This window comes from Alosa sapidissima, chromosome 13 (assembly GCF_018492685.1).
Source record: "Alosa sapidissima isolate fAloSap1 chromosome 13, fAloSap1.pri, whole genome shotgun sequence".
Taxonomy (NCBI): domain Eukaryota; kingdom Metazoa; phylum Chordata; class Actinopteri; order Clupeiformes; family Clupeidae; genus Alosa; species Alosa sapidissima.
In genome coordinates, this window is record NC_055969.1 from 21,668,088 (window position 1) to 21,692,751 (window position 24,664).

Here is a 24,664-nt window from a genome sequence, read left to right on the forward strand (position 1 = left end):
CAGCAACGACCAACGAAGAGGGAAAGTGCTTAAGAGGTCAAGCCCAGCAGTCAGCACACCACCAAAGATCAGTCCAGAGACTGACCACACAGCACACAGTTTATGGTCCAAGAGTTAAGATTAAGGCTGAATCAAACGCACCGGAGAGCTATGATCCAGCTGAATCAAACACACCTGAGAGTTTAGGCCCAGCTGGATGAAACACACCTGAGAGCTAAGATCACAACTTTACAGCAGTGTCAAGTAGAATGTGATATTAAAACATAATCAGTTCAATAACAGTTAATCTGGATTGTTTATGTGCAAAATTGCCATGCAGAGACATTCTTGTACAAGTCTTCTGTTTAGATGCTTTTTATAGTAGCGCTGCCATCTGTTGCCATTTCTAAAAGGACATACCAACAGGAGATGTTTACGAGACACTTTTCATCAAGATGGAAAAAACGAAGTGAGTAACTGCCTTGTTGTGACAGCTCCGAAACTATAATGATCCGGGATCAGTCCAGGCACTTAGAAGGGTGTGTCTCAGACAATAACCTGCCCTTTGTGTGTCAACCTGTAACCTGCCCTTTGTGTGTCAACCTGGGCCAACAAAGAGTCAAAACGTTAGCACGCATCAACACATCCACAACACTCCTGGTGAGGAAGAGGAAATGCTTCATAATCATGAATACTTGTCTTTCTTCATCTTTCAGATAGTCCATTCTATACCTCAAAGGAGCAGTTGTGGAGCATACCGAACCAAAGCACCTGAACACACACACACACACACACACACACACACACACCCAAAGCACCTGAAACAATAACCACTAGTATCAGGGAAATGTCTGGGGGGAAAAGTTTCAGGAAAGGTCGGTGAGGTCAGAGGAAGTGACACTGCACATGCTCAGAAAAGGTGCTAAATGTGGAACAACGACCCTGCCCAATGTGATGATAGAAAGGCCTTGAGAGCGCCACACACACACACACACACACACACACACACACACACACACACACACACACACACACACACACACACACACACACACACACACAGGCAGCCCTGCCCGGTCGTCCCTGCAGCCCTGAGTGGACTATTCTTGGCCAAGCCAAGGAGGTTCTGCAGGCTAAAAAGGCTCTGACCGCACCCCACCCAACTCCACATCGCTACCGCAGGTACCTGTGATGGATCATCTCAATCTGAAAGCCGCTCTTTGTGACACTTGCACCTCTATGACTTACCAATAGTTCTGAACAAATATAGTCAGTCCCACAAGAAGATAATCTCAATCTGGCATTTAACATTTAGTCTATGCTCCAAAGCGACTAGGCTAAAAGATACTAGCCTAGACATGAGTGCCACAACAAGGCATCGGTGGCATCACAGGATGCATGGATCAATGGATGTCGGAGATGTTTTGGTATCACAAGACATGCATTCACTTGTAATGATCCCTAGAGGCGTTGGAGGAATCACACTGTGCCTCATTATGAGGCTCAGAGTAAAGTCTGTGCTCCGCTGCCCGTACACATGCCCAGCCTGGTCACCCTGGCATGAGAGAGAGCACAGCGAGAGGAAGGTGAGGAGAAAGTTGCCCTGGCATGCAGTGGTGGACATGCCTTTTGCCTTTGGGGGGGGGGGTCCGGTGAGCTGAGCTGGCTCTGATTTCTCTCACACACCTACCACCCCAATCACCACCCTCGGCCGAGACCACAGGAGAGGTTCAAGTGTCCCTCTCTGGCTGCGTGTCCAAGCCGGCTCCCCGCCAGGCCTCTCACCCCTACACTGGACCCGGTTACTGTACCGTGTTAGCGAGCCGGGCACACGGCATCGGAGCAGGGGAACGCTAGCTGTAAACAGATTTACAGGAACTGCAAACATCCTCAGCCATCACTGACGTACGTTCCACCACAGTGCAAGGGGACTTTAGAGGCATTGGGGAATTTGGAGCGGGGAAAACAGCCCAGAGCAGGTCAGGACAGGAATGCAAAAGGTAGAAGCAGCATCTCCATTTCATACATACTTCAAAAGAGCAGGAGGTGAGAATCCACGGGAGGCTAAAACGTCTGGAGCTCTAATAACCCACTTACACAAATAGACTCAGTGACCAGTGATCCATTTGAAACAAGACGCAGGACAAAAAAACTGGTAACTCATACCGACAAGGGTGAAAATGAGAACATGACAGACTGCTCGCTGCTTGACAGAAACTGTGCTGGAAACTCCCTGTATAGACCCTTTCAAGGGAGTTCCATTATCAGCATCATAGTTGGCCCCACAAGACTTCCTTTTTAACATTCCATATGTTATCTTAATGCAGAGGAAGTAGATTGGGGCCCAAATAGAACGTTCAAGCATTGTTTTTGTTTTTATTGTTGAAAGGGTCTATAAGGAGCTGGACATTAGAAGAGCCAGTAGGGGAGCCATGAGTGGACTAGATGCTATTTATCTATTTGTGCAGTTGGACTTTTCTAAGGTGGAGAGACCTGAGAGGAGGAGAAGATCAATGTGTTGATGAAGATTCCACGACTGCCAGCTACACTGGACTGCATTATTCAACAGCCATTTAAAGACCTGAGAGAGGTGCATACAATAATTAACACCTCATTATTTTAACACACACACACACACACCTTTCTCTCTCTCTCTCTCTCTCTCTCTCACGCACACACACTTTCTATTTCACATACCTCTAACCACACAACTACACAACACAACTCTATGTCCACACACACACACACACAGCCCTGTTAAAGTTAAGGTTACTTAAAGGCCACTGAGCAGTAATTAAAAATGGAGAGGTCTGCTCCGGTGTGGTGTGGAGGCGAGCCAGTGGGAACAACATGAAAGGGAATCCAAAGCAGCTGAAGCCAAGAGGCCGAGTCTGCGTTTAGAACAGTGACACAGACCGTACTCTGCACCTAGAGCAGTAACACAGTACGGGTCTGCACCTAGAGCAGTGACGCAGTACGGGTCTGCACCTAGAGCAGTGACACAGTACGGGTCTGCACCTAGAGCAGTGACACAGTACGGGTCTGCACCTAGAGCAGTGACACAGTACGGGTCTGCACCTAGAGCAGTGACACAGTAACACAGTCCGTACTCTGCCCCTACAGCAGTTACGTAGTCTAAATCCACACTGGGTCAGAATCGCTTCTGATCCACAAAACCAGCACCAGACCTGGGCCAGATCAGGATTAGGCCCATGCTAGTCTAAGGCTAGACCCATACTAGACCCAAACCAAACCCGTGCTAGACTGAATCAGCATGCTAGTCTAAGGCTAGACCCATACTAGACCCAAACCAAACCCATGCTAGACTGGGGTCAGATGTATTAGCCAGCGCGCTGCTATTTGTGCTGGGCAGTAACAGGGACCCAGCGTTCTCTGAGCTCCGTCTGCCATGTTTAGTCTGTGCGAGAGTGGAGCCCCAAGACTGAATCAACAAGTGAGTTTGGCCAAAAATATCATTCCCAAATTTGGCCTGATGAAAAACTGCACTGCACAACTTGGGCCCAGGGCTGGATGTAATCAGATCTTCACTTACCCACTGTTTCACGTCACTGGGGCAACAACGGGGAAAAGCTATGTCATGCTAACCACCATGTTGCTAGGTTACCTTTATGCATTAAGTGTGGTCTTTAACTAGGCATTACTAAAACTTCAAAATTACTCATTTACTCATTACAACATTTTACAACCAAATTAGTGCAGTGTTGACATATGTCAGCATTATCAACGAGCAGCATTTTGGCCTTCTGCGACTTGTTGTTGTTGTTGTTGTTGTTGTTGTGACAAACAGAGGAGAAGCAGGACAGTGTCATGGCAACATGCAGGTGTAACTGATTGGCCTCTTCTCTCAGCAGGCAGGGCGACTCGTGTTGTTCCCTCTGCTGCCAGACCTCCGAAGGCCAGGCTCAACGTCAGCAGATGTCAGTGTGTATGCGCACGGCACGCACGCACACACACACACACACACACACGGCCTCATGGTGTCTGCTTCTCTTTAACCTGGGTCTGACACACACACACACACAGAGTTCTGCGCTGACCGGGGGAAGGGCTGCTGTGATGCGATGCCATGGGAACGGGACGGGACGGGGAGTCTCAAGTGCTTCAGGAAGCAAAAAACACATCCTGTTCCGAGCCTCGCACGCAACACACACCGCGGCTCAAAGCGCGGCCCGCAGCCAAACTGCAGAAGATGGTCAACTTGGCAGAGCCACTCCAGCACACCTGGGTAACATTAACAGATTGGCTGAACAGACGCTGCTCAGCCCGGCTCCCAAAACAGCAAATACCTTGTGCGAGTCTCGGCACACCTCCTGAAAAGAAAAGGCTAACCAGTAAAATACGACAATCTTTGCAACCAAAAGTAGCATGGGCAATCTGGGTGAAGAAACAGCATGCAGATGAACTGCATTTTATATTTTTTATATTAATTTTAACTGAAGTTTGTTTGCACAGAAATAGAGTCTGGATTCTATCCTGATTTCATCTGTAGGCTACGTAGCAGTGCTGGTTCCACGTCTTTGGAACGGAAGAGAGGCTCTGTGTCTCCAGTGAACCCTAATCACGGTAACAACACAGAGCTGGTGTGTCCATAGAAACATATACAACATCATAAATATAGCGTCATGGAAACAGAGCCACCAGCTATGGCCCTAACCCTTTCCCCTAAACATCATAAAAAACAGAGCTGAGGGTCATTCTCCATGGTCCGCTAATCACACACACACACACATACAGTGAAAGTTTTCTTTCTACTCTTGCCAGGAGCACTGGCATCTGATGCCGCATCTCTTTCTGCCTCGTTAGGCTGTATGAAAGACAGACTTTTACAGATTTCCCCCACTGCTATCGGCCAAAACAACACCCGACAGGACGGACATGTGCCCTTTCTGCACCTCTTACATAAGCCCCCTTCTGCTGGTGAAAATTAAGAACCCAATCAGTTGCTGTCGTGAAGAGGTTGGATTGTTTTTTCTAATCAGTTCTCTTTTTTAGACGAGCCACACTCTGCCAAACCACTTCAGGGCTCAGTGATTGACAGCTAATGGGAGTGGCCTATACAGGAAGTGTTTGATTTCTCCAGAGGCCAGCTGTCTCTATACGAGCAGACAGAGTCTCCTCTTGGGCTACTGCACACAGCAGCACTGCTCTCTATTAGGAGGCCATCGGGAGATCACAACACAACACAGCAGCACATCTACAGCAAGCTAACACATGAAATGACACCGCACCCCTCCTCACCCCTCCTGCCTTTCACAATACTCGTTGTCTTCCGAAACAGCACTATGCTAACTATATTAACATGAATTGTTGGATTCTATTGAACAAAATCAGGATTCTGAATGCCACCCTGGCATGGACTAGAGAGAGAGAGAGAGACAGAGAGAGAGAGAGAGAGAGAGAGAGAGAGAGAGAGAGAGAGAGAGAGAGAGAGAGAGAGAGAGAGAGAGAGAGAGAAAGAAAGAAAGAAAGAAAGAAAGAAAGAAAGAAAGGAGAGAGAGAGCGAGAAAGAGAGAGAGAGAGAGAGAGTTGGAGAGCTAGAGAGAGAAAGAGTGCTTGCTGTGATGTACCATCAGCAGAGCAGCAGAGCTCACAGGCAGGGTATGGTAAATGATTTAAACCAGCGCCGACCACAGACATGAACTAACCCACGGCGGCAGCCAAAGCAAACCCCGACAGACGCATCCGAAGCCAGCACAGGGAGACGGGGTGAGGTCAACGGGGAGGAGGAAGAGGAGGTGGAGAGGGAGAAGGTAGGAGGAAAGAGGGAAAGAAAGGGTGGAGAGAGAGAGAGGGAGAGAGAGAGAGAGAGAGAGGGAAGGAGGAAAGGAGGAAAGAGGGAGAGAAAGGGTAGAGAGAGAGGGAGAGAGAGAAAGAAAGAGAGAGAGAGGGAAGGAGGAAAGAGGGAGAGAAAGGGTGGAGAGAGAGAGAGGGAGAGAGAGAAAGAGAGTGAGACAGAGAGAGAGAGAGAGGGGGAAGGAGGAAAGAGGGAGTGGAGAGGGGGAGAGAGAAGAGAGGAAATAATTTTGGGTGTAGCAGCAAGAGGGAGTTGGAGCTCTGTACCCATCATGCCTTATGACAGATGCACAACTGCTGCTGCCGCTGCTGCGTGGCTCCTGGAAACAGGCAGCCCCTCCCTGCCTCTCCACTGATTACATTATGCAGTCAGAAAGCACTGACAAAATGGATGAAAGACCAGCGCAACCGACGGCTCTGTTTTCAGCACGTTCACACAACAGCGTCTCAATGCCACGGGCGGGAATGTGGTCTCGTCTGAAGCAGAGGATCGCACGCATGGTCATCAGCCTCACGTCATTCCCTGCATTTGGCAGCCCCACTGAGCGGGCTCACAAAGGAACGGTCAATACCATTTCTGGATAGAGGGGATGGTCCAGTCCAGTCCGGTCCGAATAAACGCTCAGACAGATGTTTCATTCACAACACTACAGAATTTAACAAACACACACGCACATGTGCACAAACACAGACACACACATACACATACACATACACATACACAGAGACACAGACACACACAACGGATGGACAAAAAGGCATGGTTTGTTGTCATGACAACCTCCTCCAGCTTCTACAACCATGTCAGTGCAGTTGACACACCCTGATCCTCTGTCAGTAAGACAAGCTGGTCCCAACCAATTTCTGTTTCTAGGTGGGGCTTTTTACCCCCCCTCTTCTCTTTCTCTCTCTCTCTCTCACACACTCACACACACACACACACACACGTCCCCAGTCTACCACCTCAGTTCCATTGTGTGCCCCGTCTCCCCTATTTAAACCGTTGCCACACTTTGTGTCAATATTTAATGTCAACTTAGGCACACACCAGCAAGCCAGCAAGCCTTTCAGTTGAGAAAGAGGCAAACATGCCTTGTCATTGCCCCCACACAAGACTATACAAAACAAAACAATCTATAGTACACAGAACTGAAAGGACTTCATGCATAAACCTATACTATAATATGCTCCAGTTTTGATATACCAAAACACTTCAAATGTATGTGCAATAAGCCATTATTTACAAAACACTGACCTCAATAAACAAAAACAAGTCCCGTTGAGACATTATCCATCACTAGGTCGCTATGTACTTATATTATTTGACATCACCACTACAAAGACTCAATTTGGCCTATACTAAATGAAGCATGTAAAGGCCTAAAATCAAAACAATTCACATAGCCTAGATCAGAACGATAGAGTATATAGGTCACTTCTGTCTGTCTGTCTAGTGCAGGTGCCATTTGACCTGCCAAAGCTGGAGAAGGGCGACAGAGAGGGAATTACCTGGGAAGGAATGTGGGTTTGGCGAGCCTCGTTTCAGGCACTTGGAACACAGGACATGCACCGAGTAGTGGAGGCCTGGCCACTCCAGCAGAAGGACATTCAACTCTTCCACCAGGGGGGTGACGGCCTGCCAAGCTGTCCAGATATTTGGCAAAGACGCGTAGCTGGCTATGGACAACACCTCGGCCTGCAGCCGCGTGCGGGAGGGCCGGTAGCTGACCACCACGGGCACCTTGCCGCGGTAGGCGAAGATCTGGTGGCGGCTGTCGGAGCGCTGCACCACGTGCGCGTTGATCTGGGCGCTGTAGCGCGCGAACAGACCCGGCGGGAACAGGAAGGGGAAACTGTACTCGATCTGCAGCTGCTCCACGGAGAAGAGCTGGCTGGACACGGGCGTCACCCCACCTGCCGCCCCCGACGTCCCGCTCACCCACCAGTCCTGGCCGTGAGGCTCCTCGTTGCTCACGTGACTGGGGAACTTGTACCAGACGGTGGCGCCGTTGAGCGGCTTGGTGCGTGGCTTGTTGATGCAGTAGCAGACGCCCATCTTCTCCAGCAGCTCCATGATGAGCGACAGGTCCTGCTGCGTCTGGACGAGAGGCTGCAACAGCAGCCGGATGACGTTGGACGGCAGCAGGCCATTTTGCAGGAAGCCCTCGGCCAGGTGCTTCATCTGCGCGGCGCGCACGCGGTCCTCCCCGTCAGTCTCGGCCAGCAGGCGGTCCAGCATGACGTCGGCGTCGCGCTGGAAGAAGACGTTGAGGATGGCGATGAAGCGCGGCAGGTTGTGGAAGACGTACTCCTTGAGCGTGAGGCTGTCCTCGAAGTAGAGCAGCTTCCCGGACTCGTGCAGGTAGGAGAGCGCGCTCTGCAGACGGTCCTCGGTCAGCCCCGCCTGGAGGCCCAGGCGCGCCGAGTCCCACCAGGAGAGCCAGAGGTCCTGCGGCTTGACGTGGAGCTCCTCCAGCATCTGCCAGGACTTGGGCAGCACGCGGTGGAGGTTGGGGAAGATATCCCGGTGGTCTGCGACCGACATCAGCTTCTCCTTGAGCCGATCGACGTTGCGCTGCTCCTCACCCGCGCAGCTCACGCGCAGCACCGGCGACAGGATCTGCAGCCGGTGGTTGAGCAGGTACTGCAGCTGGGCCTTTTTGCGCCGCAGGTTCTTGTCGGACACGCCGTAGAAGAGCACGTGCGGGCTGGACGTCCGCACGTCGAAGCCCAGCGCCAGCGCCTCGTCCACCTGCTCGGCCATGCTCCGCAGGCAGTCGGTAGCGTGCCGCTCCTGCAGCGAGATCTGCCGGTGGATGTCCAGGCACTTCTCCTCCAGCTCCACCTCCTCGCACAGGTCCATGTGCGTGCCCACCATCAGCACCACCGCGTGGGGCACCTTGGCACTCAGCAGGTGGAGAAAGTAGCCCACGTGGTCTTTGAAGCTCCGGGGGGAATAAGTTTTCAGATTCACCACCAGGATATAGAGGGCCCCCGGGGAGAGGAAGAAGGGCTTGATCAGGTCATAGTTCTGCATCCCTGACAGATCGTAAACTATAAACGTGAGACTTCTGGCGATGTCCGCCACCCAGTTCGTCACGTCGATGCCATTGTTTCCCGCCTGGGTCTTTGCGTCCTGTGCTTTGTTGACAACACACTGCCTGAGGCAGGTTTTCCCCGCATTCTTCTGCCCCATTAACACCAGCTTTAATCTGGGCTTCACTGCAGGCTGAGAGTTGGCCAGCTCTTTCTGATAGGCTGCTATGTAAGGGATACCTTTCATGCAGACCTCATAGGGAGGCTGAATGAGAGGATTATCCTTCACCTTCCAAATGTTCACTTTGGCGAGCTTTCCAAAGTTGTCCGGAAGAATGGCAATTTGGTTACCCTGTAAAACGAGCTCCTCGAGTCTCTCCAGATCCACAATTGAGTCTGGAAGATAGGTGATTTTGTTATTGTCCAGCCACAAGTTGGCCAACTTGATCAGCTGGCCAAGCTCCTCTGGGAGAAATGTCAGTCTGTTTCTGCTCAAATACAACTCCTCCAGAGCGCGGATTCGGAGGATGACTTGGGGGAAATCCTCAAACAGGTTCGAGGAGAGATTAAGCATTTTCAGCTTTTGCAGCTTCCCAAAAGACTGGGGCAGAGTTGCCAGCACGTTGCCATCCAGCATGAGGCTCTCCAGGTTTTGCAGGTCACAGAAAGTCTCTGGCAAAGATGATATTAGCGTGTTGCTAAGCCACATGATTTTGATAGACTCCAGCATCATAATGTTATTGGGGAGACACTCAAATTTATTCCCAGAGCAGTCTAGTTCCTCCAGGTCACTTAAAGCCAGGATTTCCAGAGGAAAATGGTGTAGCTTGTTGTGATCCGCATCCAGTGTGCGGAGCTTCCTGAGCTGGGAGAAGGACCTGGGGAAATCATGGAGCTCATTGAAACTGATATCCAGCTCCTCCAAGCACTGTAGAGCTCCAATTCCCGAGGGCAGGTACTGAATTTTGTTGTGGCTAATGCAGAGCTTTTTCAAGCCCTTCAGCAGCACAATATCTTCCGAAAAATGACTCAGGCAATTATGGCTAATATCCAGCTCTACCAACTGACTGAGCAAAAACACTGCTTGGGGAACAGTGGCAAACTTGTTTCTGCGAAGGATAAGGATACGCAGTTTCGTCAACGTTGATCCCAACCCCTCAGGGAGTTCCTGAAGGCAGTTGTTACCCACGTTCAGAACCTCGATGTCCTTGATGTTTTCGGGAAGAGTAATTTTTTGGCTATTTTTAGTGCTGAGGGTAAGCTGGCGCAGGTCACTCCTCAGCTTTCTGGAGCGCAAAGCTGCATCTCTCCATAACCTGGCTGTCTTTAGATTGTTCTCCTTTTCAGCCATGGTACTGCAGCTAGACCCCTCCTCCTTGTTTTCATTGAGGGTAATCATCATTTATCCTGGCAACATGGTGATAGCTCCGCATGCTTCATCGATTCCCATGCACTGTGCGGAAGTCCTCACGGGTTCGACATTCCGTGGAAACGTAACAACAACACAATCAAATACATCCTGAGCGCAAAATCCATCGAGCTTTTCAATCGCTTGCAGGCGCCCTAGACGATACAGCGGTGTTTCGTGCATCTTCAAGCGCTGCGCCATCGAATAGTACCGGACACATGAAACCATCAAAGGTGAAACGGGTCCAGTTTGGAAGGCAGGCAGTTCGCCTGGCACCGCCAGTGCGTGCTCCGGTACCACCGCATTCAAGCCCGTGCCGACATTTAGTAGGCAAATAGATTCGATTCAAATCACTAACCGCACGGCGCCTCGTCTCTGTCCGCTTGTACCTCCTCCTCCTCCTGCGTGTATGTGTGTGTGTGTGTTCTCACCGACTGCAGTTACTCAGAGGAAAACACCAGCACCGCCTATTATACTGCGTCAGAATGCAGAGCCCACCTTCCCGGAGAAGGAAACGCTCATAGTCAAGAAGCGGGCAGAATAAAATGTAAGGTGAACATAGCCTACTGAATAAAAATGGCAAGGCATCACATTTCATATTTATATAGGCCTAAATCGTTTACTTTTTTTTATCGTTGGCTTTAAATATTTTCACAGATAATTGGTAAATTAATAGCCTAACTTTTAACAATCTCATTGTTCTTCAGCATATTAATAATTTCGCAAGATGTTTTCATGGTTGTAGAGTTCAAAAGTAAAGTAGGTTAGCCTATAAACTATAACGACACTAATTTGGTCGATTTGTAAACTAGATCACATTCTGAAATAGAAATCATTAATTTACAACGACGTAATATGCACTGCAAAGGGAGCTGGCATTTAACTGGATAAAAAATAAGACAATTAGGCCCTAACGATTTTCAAAAGTCTACAAATAGCAGCAAAGATTTAATCTGCAACAGAAAATTACTGTTATACTTGGGTCTGCCTCCCCCTGTCGGCTATTTTATGCAAGAATACAATAAGTAGTTCCTGAGATGCATAGAACGAGTTTAACTCGCACTTGTACAAAAAGTTATGTTGGCTTGTTTTTCCAACACAGGCTACAGATCAGAGATCCTAAGAGGTTGTCTGAACCATACCACCAGAGTAGTTTAGTGTCAAACCTAAATTATGTCAAAGTAGTAGGCTAGTAATAGATGTAATATAACGGGTGTTTTTTAAAGATTTGATCATATGAAGATGCCCAGGGGCCAATGGTCCCCTCTGATTTGTCTTAAACATTATGTTACATACAAATGCACTATTCTATAACAATTTTATTTTCAGTCACAATGATATATTTTTTTTAAATGCCAATGTAACCAAATCTAAACCACTGAAGCATGAACAAATCTGCTGCTCTGCCTTTCTTTCATATCTGGAGTCAAATAACATAGGACAACCTGTATGGAATACCTTAAACTTGATACAAAAATCTTAACCTCGTGTTCATTTTAAACATAATGACTTAATTCAGAAAGTAGGCTAATATTTTGTGCACATCTGCAAGTACATAACACCAGCAGTTATAGGCAAACCTTATTCAAAAGATTAGTACAACACGTGCCATAAATCCAAGAGCATATTTTTCAGATTGTCCAAGAAACAGGTAACTTACTGAAACTAATGAGAAGGGTGATACTAAAATACATTGTAAAACCAAAGTTGCAGGCCGTATTAAATCTGAACGCGGGCCAGACATGCCTGTAATAGAAGAACCCTATGGCTTCATTGTTCATTCTAAAACAGCCGAATGAACATCCTCCAAAACTGGTGATTCCATAATTTTTGCCAGGGGTTGTAGAAACAAACCTATATAGGGCTCATCTATTATGAGATTTACCACTTACTCTGAATAACACCTGTCACCTAACCATGAACTCAGAATGCCCTCCAGGAGAGCTTCACAGATCAGTTGAGCATCCTCATATTGTCTACAAAAAGGGTACCACACTACTAAGAGATTGTTTGAGCATTGTTAGAATAACCCATGTTGGTCACATGGCACATGATATGCAGTTGTATTATAGTTTAAGCAGCTAATGTTGGAATGTATTTTGGTGATTGAATTTGAAGTAATGTTTGAATATTGCACTATGGTCTCTATGTCACGGTTGAGACTGAGTGAAGAACTCTAGTTTCAATATGTGAAGTTGTCCTTTGTCTATGTAATCTTTTATATGGGTGATGGGCTGCTTTAAAATCGAATGGAAATGGCCATGATGCATCAGTATTTAGGCAATGGTTCTCTTAATGCATTTATTTGTACATTGTTCCTGGTTTGGTTCTTTTCTCTGGGCGATTAGGCTTCTAGCTTCGCTTAGAGCCCACATCAATGAGGCATACACACTGGCAAGTGAAGCCTGTTTGTATTTTGTGCTGTCTGGTTTGGTTTGTTGCCGGTATTTATTGGTAGAGGACCCATCATGAGTGTGGAGGAGGGTGAGTCTGGGACACCAGACACCACTGTTGAGCCTTCTGGAGGTGTCGTGGGCCCAATTCAATAAAACGTCTATGAAGGAAGATGCCTGCTTGATAACCCCAGTGAAATGCTCTTGAAGGCTGTTCGGTTGGTGATGTTTTTATTAATGATTTGTTAATGATTTTGGTTTTGATGGTAAATAGGCTTGGTTGTAGATTGGCCGCTGTGTGTACCCTATAGCACGAGGAATTTAACATCTCTTCAGTGTATATTTGAAATACCCATTAAATACCCAACGAAAAATGGTTCATGAAATACCCATGAAAAAAATTCAGCACAATTTATAAATGAAATCATGCAATTAACGGGCAATGTATTTATTGAAGAGGCAAGACAGATCAAAAGAAAAGCATTTGTGTAATCCATCTTATCTGTGCAAAACATTATATGAATCGCAATATTTATCTTTTCCATCGACATAAGAGTGTCATGGCAAAGAAAGACGACAGAAGACATGAATCTGAGCGGTCACCGCTCAGGCCCAGACGAGCACAAAATGTGATACACAAGTGTACACAACTGTAGGACCACAGTTCAAAAGATTGCAGCCCCCTTGGAATGCCTGGAAACTCATCACGAATGTCAGTCCTCATGTTTTTTCAAGGCACCGCATGAAAGGGATGATGAAAAGGATGGAATAGAAAGCTCTATTGGGACAGATATTTTGATACATGTGCTAGAGAGGAAGAGCAGAGAGCAGCTGTTCCTGATTGAGTCCATGCTGTGAGGGGCAGGTGAATTATCCTGAGCCCTCATCTGCATCTCAGATGCAAGTATTTTATTCTCCTACTTCATTTTCTCAGTAGTGGGATTTTATTTCTTTGATGTCACAATCAGTACAATAGGGAAAATAATGGATTCCATTTTTGTGAGCTCACAATCTGTGCACTAGAGAAGTGACTGTGATGTCACAATTGATGTGCTGACAAATCGTAATGGATTCTAATTCTATGACATCACAATGAGAACCCTGTAATGGCAGTGACTCCGTGATCTCTGAGTGAGGATCTCTCCGAGGCCCTGTCCTGTCCTGGCGGGTCTAGTGTCGGCCCTTGGGGTTGTGTGGGGGTGGCGCACCCTCAGGCGGAGCAGAGCTGGGCACACCCTGGAGCTGGCCTTCGTGCAAGTGCTCGTTGACACGCAGCTGGCAGCCATCCTGCAGCATGCGCAGGGCGATGCGTGCAATGTTGCGCGCGTCGTCCAGACCACAGTGGGGCCGCCCCTCGTACTGCAACCCTAGCTTCTCCAGCATGCTGCTCAGCTTGGTATTGGTACGAGGAACCTGCAAGAGCAGAACACCAGTTGTTATGGTTATTATGTCCACCAAGGATATTATGTTTTTACCCATGCCTGTTGATTCATTAGTTAGTTAGTTTTTTTTAGCAGGATTACATTTTAAAAAGTTGGCTCAAGTTTCATGTAACTTGGTGGAAATGTCCTACATGGGCCAAGGACGAAACTATTATACTTTGAAGCATCTTTGACATGGCTGAATCTTTGCAGTTCTCTTGAACTGATAAGTTACCAAAAGGAAACAGGAAGATGGCAACTCATGTGAGGAATCTCATAAATATTTCTTTGCAATATCCAGGACTAAAGTCTCCAAGCTATATTTGACTCACTGTTGATAAAAAAAAAATGACTGTGTAAATTGTATCATAATAATACCTGACAAACCGCTATTCACTATTCAAAACAATTGTTCACCTAGCAAACCAACCAACCAACTAACTAACCAACCAACTAACTAAACAACCAAGCTCACTGATGGAGGAAGCACTTGGCATAGGTCTCTATTGAGTGCCATACTTGTTATGGTTATGTTCCCAAAGTAGGTTCCCAAAGTAGGGGTCCGGGCCCACCCTGGGATCACGAGACAGCAAGTGGGGGATTTTTATTTTATTTTAAATTATTAGAAATATCATATTTTAGGCATATTTGTAACAAAGGATTTAAAATAAAAGCCTTTCGATTTTCTTTGCCCCTTCTGACCTCTGATGTGATTACGACAGATTAACAACATTAGCGTCCGCCGATTTGGCCGATACCCAATGCTGATACCAATATTTTTTTCTTTGTTTGTTTACTGGGTTTTGTTGTTGGTTATAGCCTTTAGTAGAGTAGAAAAATTTAAAATCATAGCAGAAAACAGGCCGATATTGGCCAATATACAGTATCGGTGCATCCCTACATTAGACAGATATTTACTTTATACCCAGAAAACTAACATTTCATGACCATAGTGTAGTGATAGTTCGGTAATTCAGCGGTCACTCCCCTCTCCTTCTCTTTTGTGTGTGATGTTTTTATGTGTTTGGTTTTTGGCTTGGCTGTTTCTTCTCTTGTCTTTTTTCCCCCCAGTGTGTGTTTGTTAGTGGTGTCAACTGCTGTGTTCAGTATAAGAATGTCCTCAGAAATGCACATCATGTCATGCAGAAATGTAAATCTTTTTTTTATATATATAATGACAGTTACAATTTCATAATCACAATCATACCTTGTAAAAGTTCCCATAGGATTTTCTGATATTGATCCACTTCCTGGCAAAGGGTGGATATCGGAGTCCACTAATTCTGCACTGAATGTTGAGGAACTTGCTCATGTCCCAAGACCTGGGGGAAAAAATTGCAATCTCAGGATGCATAATTCCCATCAGACTCATTCAAATCAAGTTATCAAATATACAAATACACTGTGTATTCGGTGTTTTGTACTCAGTTGTAGGTCTGGAAAAAATATTATTTTGATATATTTCTTTGTTGATCATTTTCTTGATTAATTGATTACATGGTGAAAAAATTTCCAAGATTCCCAGCCAAGATGATGTCCTCAAATACCTTGTTTTGTCAACATACCAAAGACATTAAATTTCACGGTTACACAGGAGTAAGTAAACCAGAAAATATGAAAAAATATATAAAAATGTTAAGCTGGAAAGAGAGCTTTTCCCTCCACACCGCATAATTGATTACTAAAAAAGTTGTTGATTAATGAAATAGTTGACAAATTGATTAAAATCCCCCTTGGAAGGATTAGCTATATTTCCCCCCTCTGCTGAAGAAGTTGTGCATTATGCAATCTCAAATTGTGGAAAAAAGTAACGATAAAAGCACATCCCGTGAGGGAAATTTGGTCTCTGCATTTATCCCAATGCGTGAATTAGTGAAACACACTCAGTACACAGTGAACACACAGTGAGGTGAAGCACACACTAATCCCGGCGCAGTGAGCTGCCTGCAACAACAGCGGTGCTCGGGGAGCAGTGAGGGGTTAGGTGCCTTGCTCAAGGGCACTTCAGCCGTGCCTACTGGCAGCCCTCTGGTTACAAGTCCGAAGCGCTAACATGTAGGCCACGGCTGCCCCGACAGGAGACCGCGTGACAACGAAGCATCAAGCCGGACTCGAACCGGCGATGCTACTGGCACAATTTTTCATGTGCTCAGCAGAGCAAAGCCCTCTCAATAGTGCTAAGGAGGGGATGTTGTTTACAGCTAGCGAAGCGGTTAGCATAAGTTCGGCAGAATAATGTGGATGTAATAAGGTAAGAAACACGATTTAAAACACGTTTCTTGTTTCTCACTTCTCTTACCGGGACGGTAGTCCCAACGTTGCAAGGTTGGTTTTCCACATGGGGACGCTAGGGGGAGCGGGGAAAGTCACAAGTTTCACCGGAACAGGTCACTAAACAGGTTTATTAAGTTGAAATAGTTGCCAAGTTCCCCTTTAATTGTTGCTGCCCTTCTATACTGAATAATCTGATGGTAGACTGTAGCATTTTGATTAGATTTCACACAGCTGCAAACCACAGGGGGGACCTACCAGGGGAGGTTACCGGCTAGTATTCAAACACCTTCATTATCACGTAAACTGTTCGTGTAGTACGTAAACTCCATGACATCCACAGAGTTTAAACTAAGTGGCTAGCTGGCTAGCTCTGCTAAAATGGACACCTTTTTGAAAGAAGAGCCAAAGGGATGGATATTTTTCAAGTTTTGGACGAGTACAATAAGGCAAATGGACTTGACTGGTCTGGTTCTGTGAAAGTGTGTTCAGACCGAGCCGTGGCTATGACTGGGAATAACAGTGGAATAACAGCTTTCATGAAGCAGAAAAGCCCCAAATGCATCTTTTACACACTGTATGCTCCATGGCTAAACAGATAGAGAATGAGCTTAATTTATTTTTACATTTGACGTAGTATCATTGATGGGTTTAATAAGACATCTTGCAAAAGGGGGACCTTGGCCAGAACCTAGAGGAATTTGGGGGGCCTCAGTATAGTACATGTGATTTCTACAAGATGTATTATTAATTGTCTATCAGTGCTTATCTGTCTATAGGGACTGTGTATTTGTGCTGTCAGTAGTGTTTACTCGTCTGTCAGTTGTGTGTATCTGTATTCTGTGAGTGTCTGTGCTTATCTGTCTGTCAGTAGTGTGTATCTGTATTTGGTGAGTGTCTGTGCTTATCCATCTGTCAGTAGTGTGTATCTGTATTTGGTGAGTGTCTGTGTTTATCCGTCTGTCAGTAGTGTGTATCTGTATTTGGTGTGTGTCAGTGCTGTCAGTAATGTTTATCTGTATTTGGTGTGTGTCAGTGCTGTCAGTAATGTTTATCTGTATTTGGTGTGTGTCTGTGCTTACCCATCTGTCAGTAGTGTGTATCTGTATTTGGTGCCGAGCTCTTTGTCCTGCAGCCAACTGACCACTCGCCGGAGCACCGAGGGAAAGGTGTCTGCGTCATCCACCATTTTCTAAAAATAATGATATAAATCATGTTTGGTTAAAAAATGGACTCTTACTAAAACAAAATAATTATTTGAATTGTAGAATTCAACTGTTACTAAGCAATTAACAATTAATTGTCTCGTCTATGAAACGTGTGTAGTGACGAGTGGACATGTACATACTCTTCAGGATTTAAGTACAGTTGGTGTTGTTTAGCTAATGCTTTTATCTAAAGTGATATGATTTAGATGGCAACACTATTGCAGCACACCCTTTACACATTTGAACACATGAACACGTTTTAATCATTATCGCTTAAATACCAACTCTGCTCCAGTCTGTCTCCAGAGTTCTGATGTTGCACATTATACAGCAGTAGAACATGTTTTCAACTGATTGTGACCCAGGGACTTTCTAACAAAGGAAACTACCTGAGGACCACCACTGAATAATAAATAGTGAGTGTCACCCTGAAACTACATAATAAATGCATGGTCAGGGACCACCAGCAATACCCTCATTGGCCACCAGGAGGCCACAGAGCAGTGGTTGAAAACCCCTGCACTAGCACAGAACACCTCACCTGTGTGATCCCGGTTAACTGAACGCAGAAATCCGACAGCTTGGGGTTGACCTCTGGCCTCACATACTCCTGAAAGGTGTCGACCTGAAACAGAACGACCGGGTGCTTCAAACCACCTCTCACCAAACAGGCACAAAACCCGAATCTCAGCTTGCAGTTTCTTCCACTTGTTGGAGGACAGCAACATTAGAATGCATGAGGGCATTTCACACATCATATATATTATCCATACTCTACATCAACATGCCAACAAACAAAAACAACAGACAGACCAATAGAGAGAATAAGGAAATATTTATGCATGGAACACTGGCATTTTCCGTCACCCACTCACAATCTCCAGTGTGTGTGTGTCGATGAGGACGATGGGGAACTCGATGATCTCGTGCTCGAAGTCCAGAGGGTTGCTCTCTTCACAAGTGGCCTCAAAGTCGACCACACAGATGAAGTCGTAGAACGTGCCGGTCTTCTCTGCCTCTGCTGTCGAGAGCGTCAATTTTTGCTTCTTGTAGTAGCTCTTCAAACGTTTCTTCAGAACGTCTTTCACACCTCTAAAACACACACACACACACATACACACAGAGAGAGAGAGAGGATTGGAAAGTGCCATCAGGTAAGCTGTGCTGCAGCTGTAGGTCTCCACTCTCATGCTGAAAATGATGTGCACCAACGTTAAATTAATAAAATTCCACACTTCAGAGATTGCTATGCTTAAAGCATTTAGCAGACACTTTTGTCCAAGGTGATTTACAACAACTTTCAATATTGTTGTACAATATCCCAGCACAAAAAATAAAAATGTGTGTAAAATATTTACACAAGTCTCTTATGCATTCTTGTTGTGGTCATTGTCACGGTCATTATCATTATTTTTCTGCATGGGTATCAGCCACTTACAGTATGAGCAAACAAGGCCAATAGGTTTATAATTTACAGTCATATACTGCCTATTCTTTTTTGAAAGATACTACCTTCCATTAGCCATCAAGATGTAGGGTCTGGGAACTCACCATTGGCAGTGCTCAATACGAGGGGCGGGATAAACAGTTGTCTTTGTCCCTCTGCACGCAATAAGATAGCGCTACAACTCATGAGTCCCATGCGTTTTCCTACCAGCAGAGCTAGTTGGCTGGTTGATCAAACTTTTGCCAACTTAAAAAAATGCTTAACAAGTCGCAATTCAAAGACCGCTGTTCGCCAGCAGCAGCATCCATCTTCTTTGTTTTCAAGTAGCAGGGAATTCACGCGGCACCGTCGCAACTCTGCCGTCATTATGTTACGCCCATGGTGTAGTCTACGTGATATGCATGACTACGCAGTATAGCCTACCATTTATGATATTGAATATTGAAGTTGTGGGAACTGGGGAGTTTACATAGCTTAAGCTGTATGTTTCTTTCGTCCCCCATGCTGTTTCATTTGTCTCAGCCAGGAAGGACGAATGAAACAAAACCCACGTTCGACTTCTGCTTAATTAACTCCTGAGCGGTTTTGTTCAGAGCTGAAACATTGTCAGTGTTTTACGATGTCTTTGTAAGTTACGTTTAATTAAAAAGTGTTTAATTCGTGCTAGTTTTCCCCACCACTTAAAAAGCATCACCATCTCAGTATACCCACTTAAAATAGGCAAGGATACGTATTAACATTTGATCACAGTATACCCACTACAGCTAACTACTACCGTACATCACAGTGTATCCACTACAGCTAACAAGACTACAGCACTGGTTAAGCCCATCCACCGACTCCACACACAATGTGATTGCCCTGACCGAAGTTTGGTTTTTCCAGCTCGCAAGCCAATAGAGAGTTGCTAGACCCTGGCTGCAAATTGTGTCTAGATTTCTAGGATAACCTTCCATGTCAGTCTTTTTCACCAGCATAGAGAGTATATGGCCATACAAACATAATGTAATTGTTGGGGCAAAAAACGGCATTTTTCCTTTTCAGCATCTTCCTTCCTGAGGATGGTTTATAGTGTTAGGGTTAATTGATTTATAATATCATAGAAATATTGATTACTAGGCTACACATAGTTGGAGACAAATGGATGCAAATTATTTTTTTAGAAAATGTCATTATCCCTTCCTATCCAAAACATCTGGGGATCTTTGTGGCTGTGTAGAGGGGAATGCCCCTAACCAGAAGAGAGAGAGAGAATCTGATTAGGAGACAGTATATCTGATTACCCATAATCTTGACAGCCCCATATCGGGTCATAGCCCTTTCACAAACAGCCTACTATGGCTTAAAGTGATCAATCTAGACATGCACGTTCCTAGCACTTTCCAGATGTATATAGAGATGTAAAGTTAGCCAAACTTTCAAAAGGCTGATAATATGAGTGTTATGTTACATAGTTAATTTCGAGAAGTGCTGTGATGCCTGCCTGTTGCATGTGTTTCTCACCCACCCATATCAATTACAGTTTTTCTCAGTCACTTTGGTGCTTTTCTCAGATCAGAATGAAAATTCTCATAACTATTAGTTCAACCTCCACAACATTTAGTCATTTGTGCACATCATAGTAGCAATTTCTCCTTCATCTGAACAAATTGCAAATGCTTTTGAACATGTATCAGTTGCTTTGTCATGTCAGTTAAAATGAACTATACTTATGGATGCTGAATAGTCATTCCAAATAAAACTAATAGTCTTAATTTCATTGCTAAGTATAAGTATAAGTATATTTACTTTTTTGATCCCGTGAGGGACACAACACACAGTGAGGTGAAGCACACACTAATCCCGGCGCAGTGAGCTGCCTGCTACAACGGCGGCGCTGGTGGAGTAGTGAGGGGTTAGGTGCCTTGCTCAAGGGCACTTCAGCCACGGCCCACTGGTCGGGGCTCGAACCAGCAACCCTCCGGTTACAAGTCCAGAGTGCTAACCAGTGGGCCACGGCTGCCCCACGGCTGCTTGAGTCATTACATACAAAATTGGTGAACTAGTTATCAAATTCTGTCACAATGCTGTAGAATTGCAAAGAGCATATACAGTAAAACAGGGAAACGTACATATTCAGTGTCTTGTACTCACTTACTCCCCTAACTACAGCAATTTGTAACTTTACTGTAGTTTTCAAATGGCTGTACAAGTACTGTATAGTGCTGTCTTGAGCATTTTCAGGTAGTGTCACCAAGTTCTGACCTTTTTCTGCATGGGAAAACACTGAGAGCATAAACTGTCGTAAAGAAAACATGACAAAGCCATTTGACTACCTTGTTCATAAACAATTGTGTCAAGACTTCTCATTTTGATGACACTGGCAGTTTCATTGACATAAATACTTGCTTTTGAGGAATGGACTATCCATTTTGAGCAAGTGACGTGCTTTTGCAGGTTGTCCACTAGGTTTTGCAGCAAATGTTAATAGTGATGTGAGAAAAGCACCAAAGCGACTGAGAGAAAACTGTAACACATCCCATAACACAGGCGCAGCTCTAACCTCGTGTCCAGCTTCAGCTCGTACAGCTTGGCACGGAGCTCGTCCCGGCTCATGCGGTTGATGTGCCCGTTGGCCAGAGCGATCTCTTTGTACACGGGGTCGCTGAACTCCCCGTGCGAAGGTGATATAGCTGGCACCGGATCCACCGTACTGCCACCCGGAGGGCAACCAGTTTTCATCTGAGGAGAAGAACCGATATTGTGTTGATTAAACGTCAGACGTTCGCTACATGACATACGAGCGACCACAGTTCGTCAGACTGAAGAACTGCCTCTCTGACACTGTGATCAGCAGCACCGGAACTGGGAACTGTGCTCTCTCCAGTCCTGTTCACCCTGTACACATCTGACTTCTGCTACAACACCGAGTCATGCCACATGCAGAAGTTTTCTGATGATACTGCAATTGTGGGGTGTATCAGGGACGAGCAAGAGGAGTACAGGAGCCTGGTGGAGGACTTTGTGCAGTGGTGCAAACTCAATCACCTTCAACTCAACACTTCAAAGACCAAGGAGATGGTGGTGGATTTCCACAGGTCAAAGCCCGCTCTGCTACCAGTCTCCATTGATGGGGTCAATGTGGAGGTGGTAAGCACCTACAAGTATCTGGGTCTCCACCTGGACAATAAACTGGTCAGCCAACACTGGTGCACTCTACAAGAAAGGACAGAGCAGGCTGTACTTCCTGAGGAGGCTGCGGTCCTTCAATGTGTGCAGCAAGCTCCTCAGGATGGTCTACTAGTCTGTTGTGGCCAGCGCCCTCTTCTATGCAGTGGTATGCTGGGGAGGAAGCACAAAGAAGAAGGATGCTGGGCGACTTGACAGGCTGGTAAGGAAGGCTGGCTCTGTAGTGGGAGCTGAACTGGAGTGCATCACTTCAATATCTGACAAAAGGACCCTAAACAAACTGATCAACATCTTGGACAATGAATGTCATCCACTACAGCACTATCAAAAACCAAAAGAGCTTGATCAGCTGGAGACTTCACTCACTGCCATGCACAACTGAAATGCTGAGGAAGTCATTTGTTCCTAGGGCCACTGAACTGTTCAATGCCTCACTAAAGGGAAGAGGAGAGATAGACTTCTCTGCTTAGTCTGTCTGCCTCTCCACCCTCTCCATGTTTGAGTACTGACTGCCCACTACTGCTTTACTACTGTTTTACTACTGTTTTACTAATGTACACAGCCTAATGTTTTCACTACTGTTTTACTGCTACACTGTTTTTCATGCTATATTAGCACACATGATCAATGGCTGCGGTCAGGCTTCTGCTACAATACTGAATGAATGAATGGCTATAAACCTATTACCTCAACCTGTTCTTGCACTGAAATAGTTTTTCTTATTTTACCTTGTCTACATTATACTTTACTCTCCTATTTGTCCATATTATTTATGCTGGTCTCTAGTCCTTACTCTTGCACTGTTGGACTAATGTTGGACTACTTTTTGCACCTTCACCATGACACTCACTCTCTTGAGCACCTTGCCATCCACACATAACTAAAGGACTATGGTTGGACTACTTTTTGCACCTTCACCATGACACTCACTCCCGTTAGCACCTTACCAGTCCCGGCCCTGTCACTACAAGCGTCTTATGCTTGATCACCCTCAAGCACAGTGGACTTTCTTAATTTAATTTATATAGTGTATTTAATATTTAGTTTTGTTAGTTTTCTTATCTTCTACTGTCTTTGTTGTACAGTGGAGTTTAGTTATATGTTTATACTTATACTTATGTTTACCAGTTCTGCTGTAAGTGCATGTTGTGTGTGATGTCTGTATGCTACTGAGACCCTTGAATTTCCCCTTGGGGATCAATAAAGTATCTATCTATCTATCTACATGTGTCTGAATGTAAACAAACAGCTAGCAGGACTAGCCAGCCAAAGTAGTAAGTTTAAATTATAAATGAACGTATACTATAAGAACACACTGACTATGTATAAAGCTAAATAACACAAAATACTTAAATTATAATATGCTGCCATGTTTTGACAACAAATCTTAAGCGAGACAACAGGTGATATGACGTGTTCTTGAGTATCTGACGAGACAGTCACAGCCATAAAATGACAGTGGTAATTCTACGTTACTTAGCCCAATGCCAAACGACTGTTGAAACGTCTAATCAACATACAGAAAACATCGTGAACACTTGGGCCATTCAATCAGAAAACCGCTATCTGCTTGCTTGGGGTACGTTCGTAAATTCAATCTGACACGCTTAGTAACAGCAAAGATTGTTAAGGCGGAGCAGGTTAGCCAAGTGACAAAGTTAGCTAACGTCAACGTGACCTGTCCAACATTATTTCCCCAACTGCTGATTTCCAAGAGACACGTATGACGAAAACGCTCACATTTACTTACAAGGGAGATGTCACGGACGCCAGATTCAGCTGGATTCTTATTTTCAGGTTGATGGTGGATGTTCTCCTTCTGTTCTTCCATTTCTAAGTGCGGAAAATTAATGTTCTGAACCCCCTTCCTTCCTCGGGCTCTTGGGTTCCAAGGTTTTCGCGCGCGCCTTCTCCGTAAACATACCACGAGCTCGCAGAGCAATGGCGCAGAGATTAACCACGGAAAGGGTTAACTATGAGCTTGCTGTAACACTTTCAGCGCAGTTATAAACACACTGAGAAAATAGTCTGAAATCGTGTTTTGATTTTAAGTGGCATTTTACTTAACTTGAAATTAGGGGAATGATGATAAACAACATGCAGAGGAAGCGAGTCTTCCTCTGGTATTCTAATTTCACGTCCACTGTTTTCCAACGTTAAAAATGAAACAGTGCCAACTTTCGGCAGGGAGGCCTGCGTTTGTCACTACATCAACAAGCACCTGTCGTTCAGTCATTATTACTCTCTATTTGACACGATTTGACAGACTTCTGTGCCATAGAGACAGTAAGGGGTCTGTGCTACTGGATAAATGTTATAAGCCTTATATACACCTATTTTAATTTCACGCCGAATTTGGCCTGTTCTCTGTGCATGTTGAAACCAGCTCGATAGGACAATTAGATTTAGAATTAGAACACGTCTATTTACAATTAGAACATATGTGATGATGGGCATAAGAGTATCGGTGTGATCAGGGAGCTTTTGCTCTGTTTTCAGTGTACCGAGCAAACATTCTG

General features: G+C 45.4%; 2 protein-coding genes across 2 annotated transcripts in view; both read right to left on the bottom strand.

Moving 5' to 3' along the window:
- The window catches only part of mfhas1 (multifunctional ROCO family signaling regulator 1), a 38,897-nt gene extending 28,239 nt beyond the window's left edge, over positions 1-10,658 (bottom strand). The window contains exon 1 of the mRNA XM_042059415.1: positions 7,303-10,658. Within this exon, the coding sequence (XP_041915349.1) occupies positions 7,303-10,231 (2,929 nt within the window). The 5' untranslated portion in view covers positions 10,232-10,658. The remainder of the gene's footprint in view (positions 1-7,302) is intronic.
- A 2,404-nt stretch (positions 10,659-13,062) lies between these two features.
- On the bottom strand, positions 13,063-24,664 carry eri1 (exoribonuclease 1). The gene is made up of 7 exons (XM_042059430.1): positions 23,896-24,664; positions 21,520-21,698; positions 18,406-18,622; positions 18,072-18,155; positions 17,405-17,514; positions 15,259-15,373; positions 13,063-14,043 (listed from the first exon to the last, which is right to left on the bottom strand). Exons 1-7 carry the CDS (start codon positions 23,974-23,976, stop codon positions 13,801-13,803), a joined length of 1,029 nt encoding a protein of 342 aa, XP_041915364.1. The 5' UTR covers positions 23,977-24,664; the 3' UTR covers positions 13,063-13,800.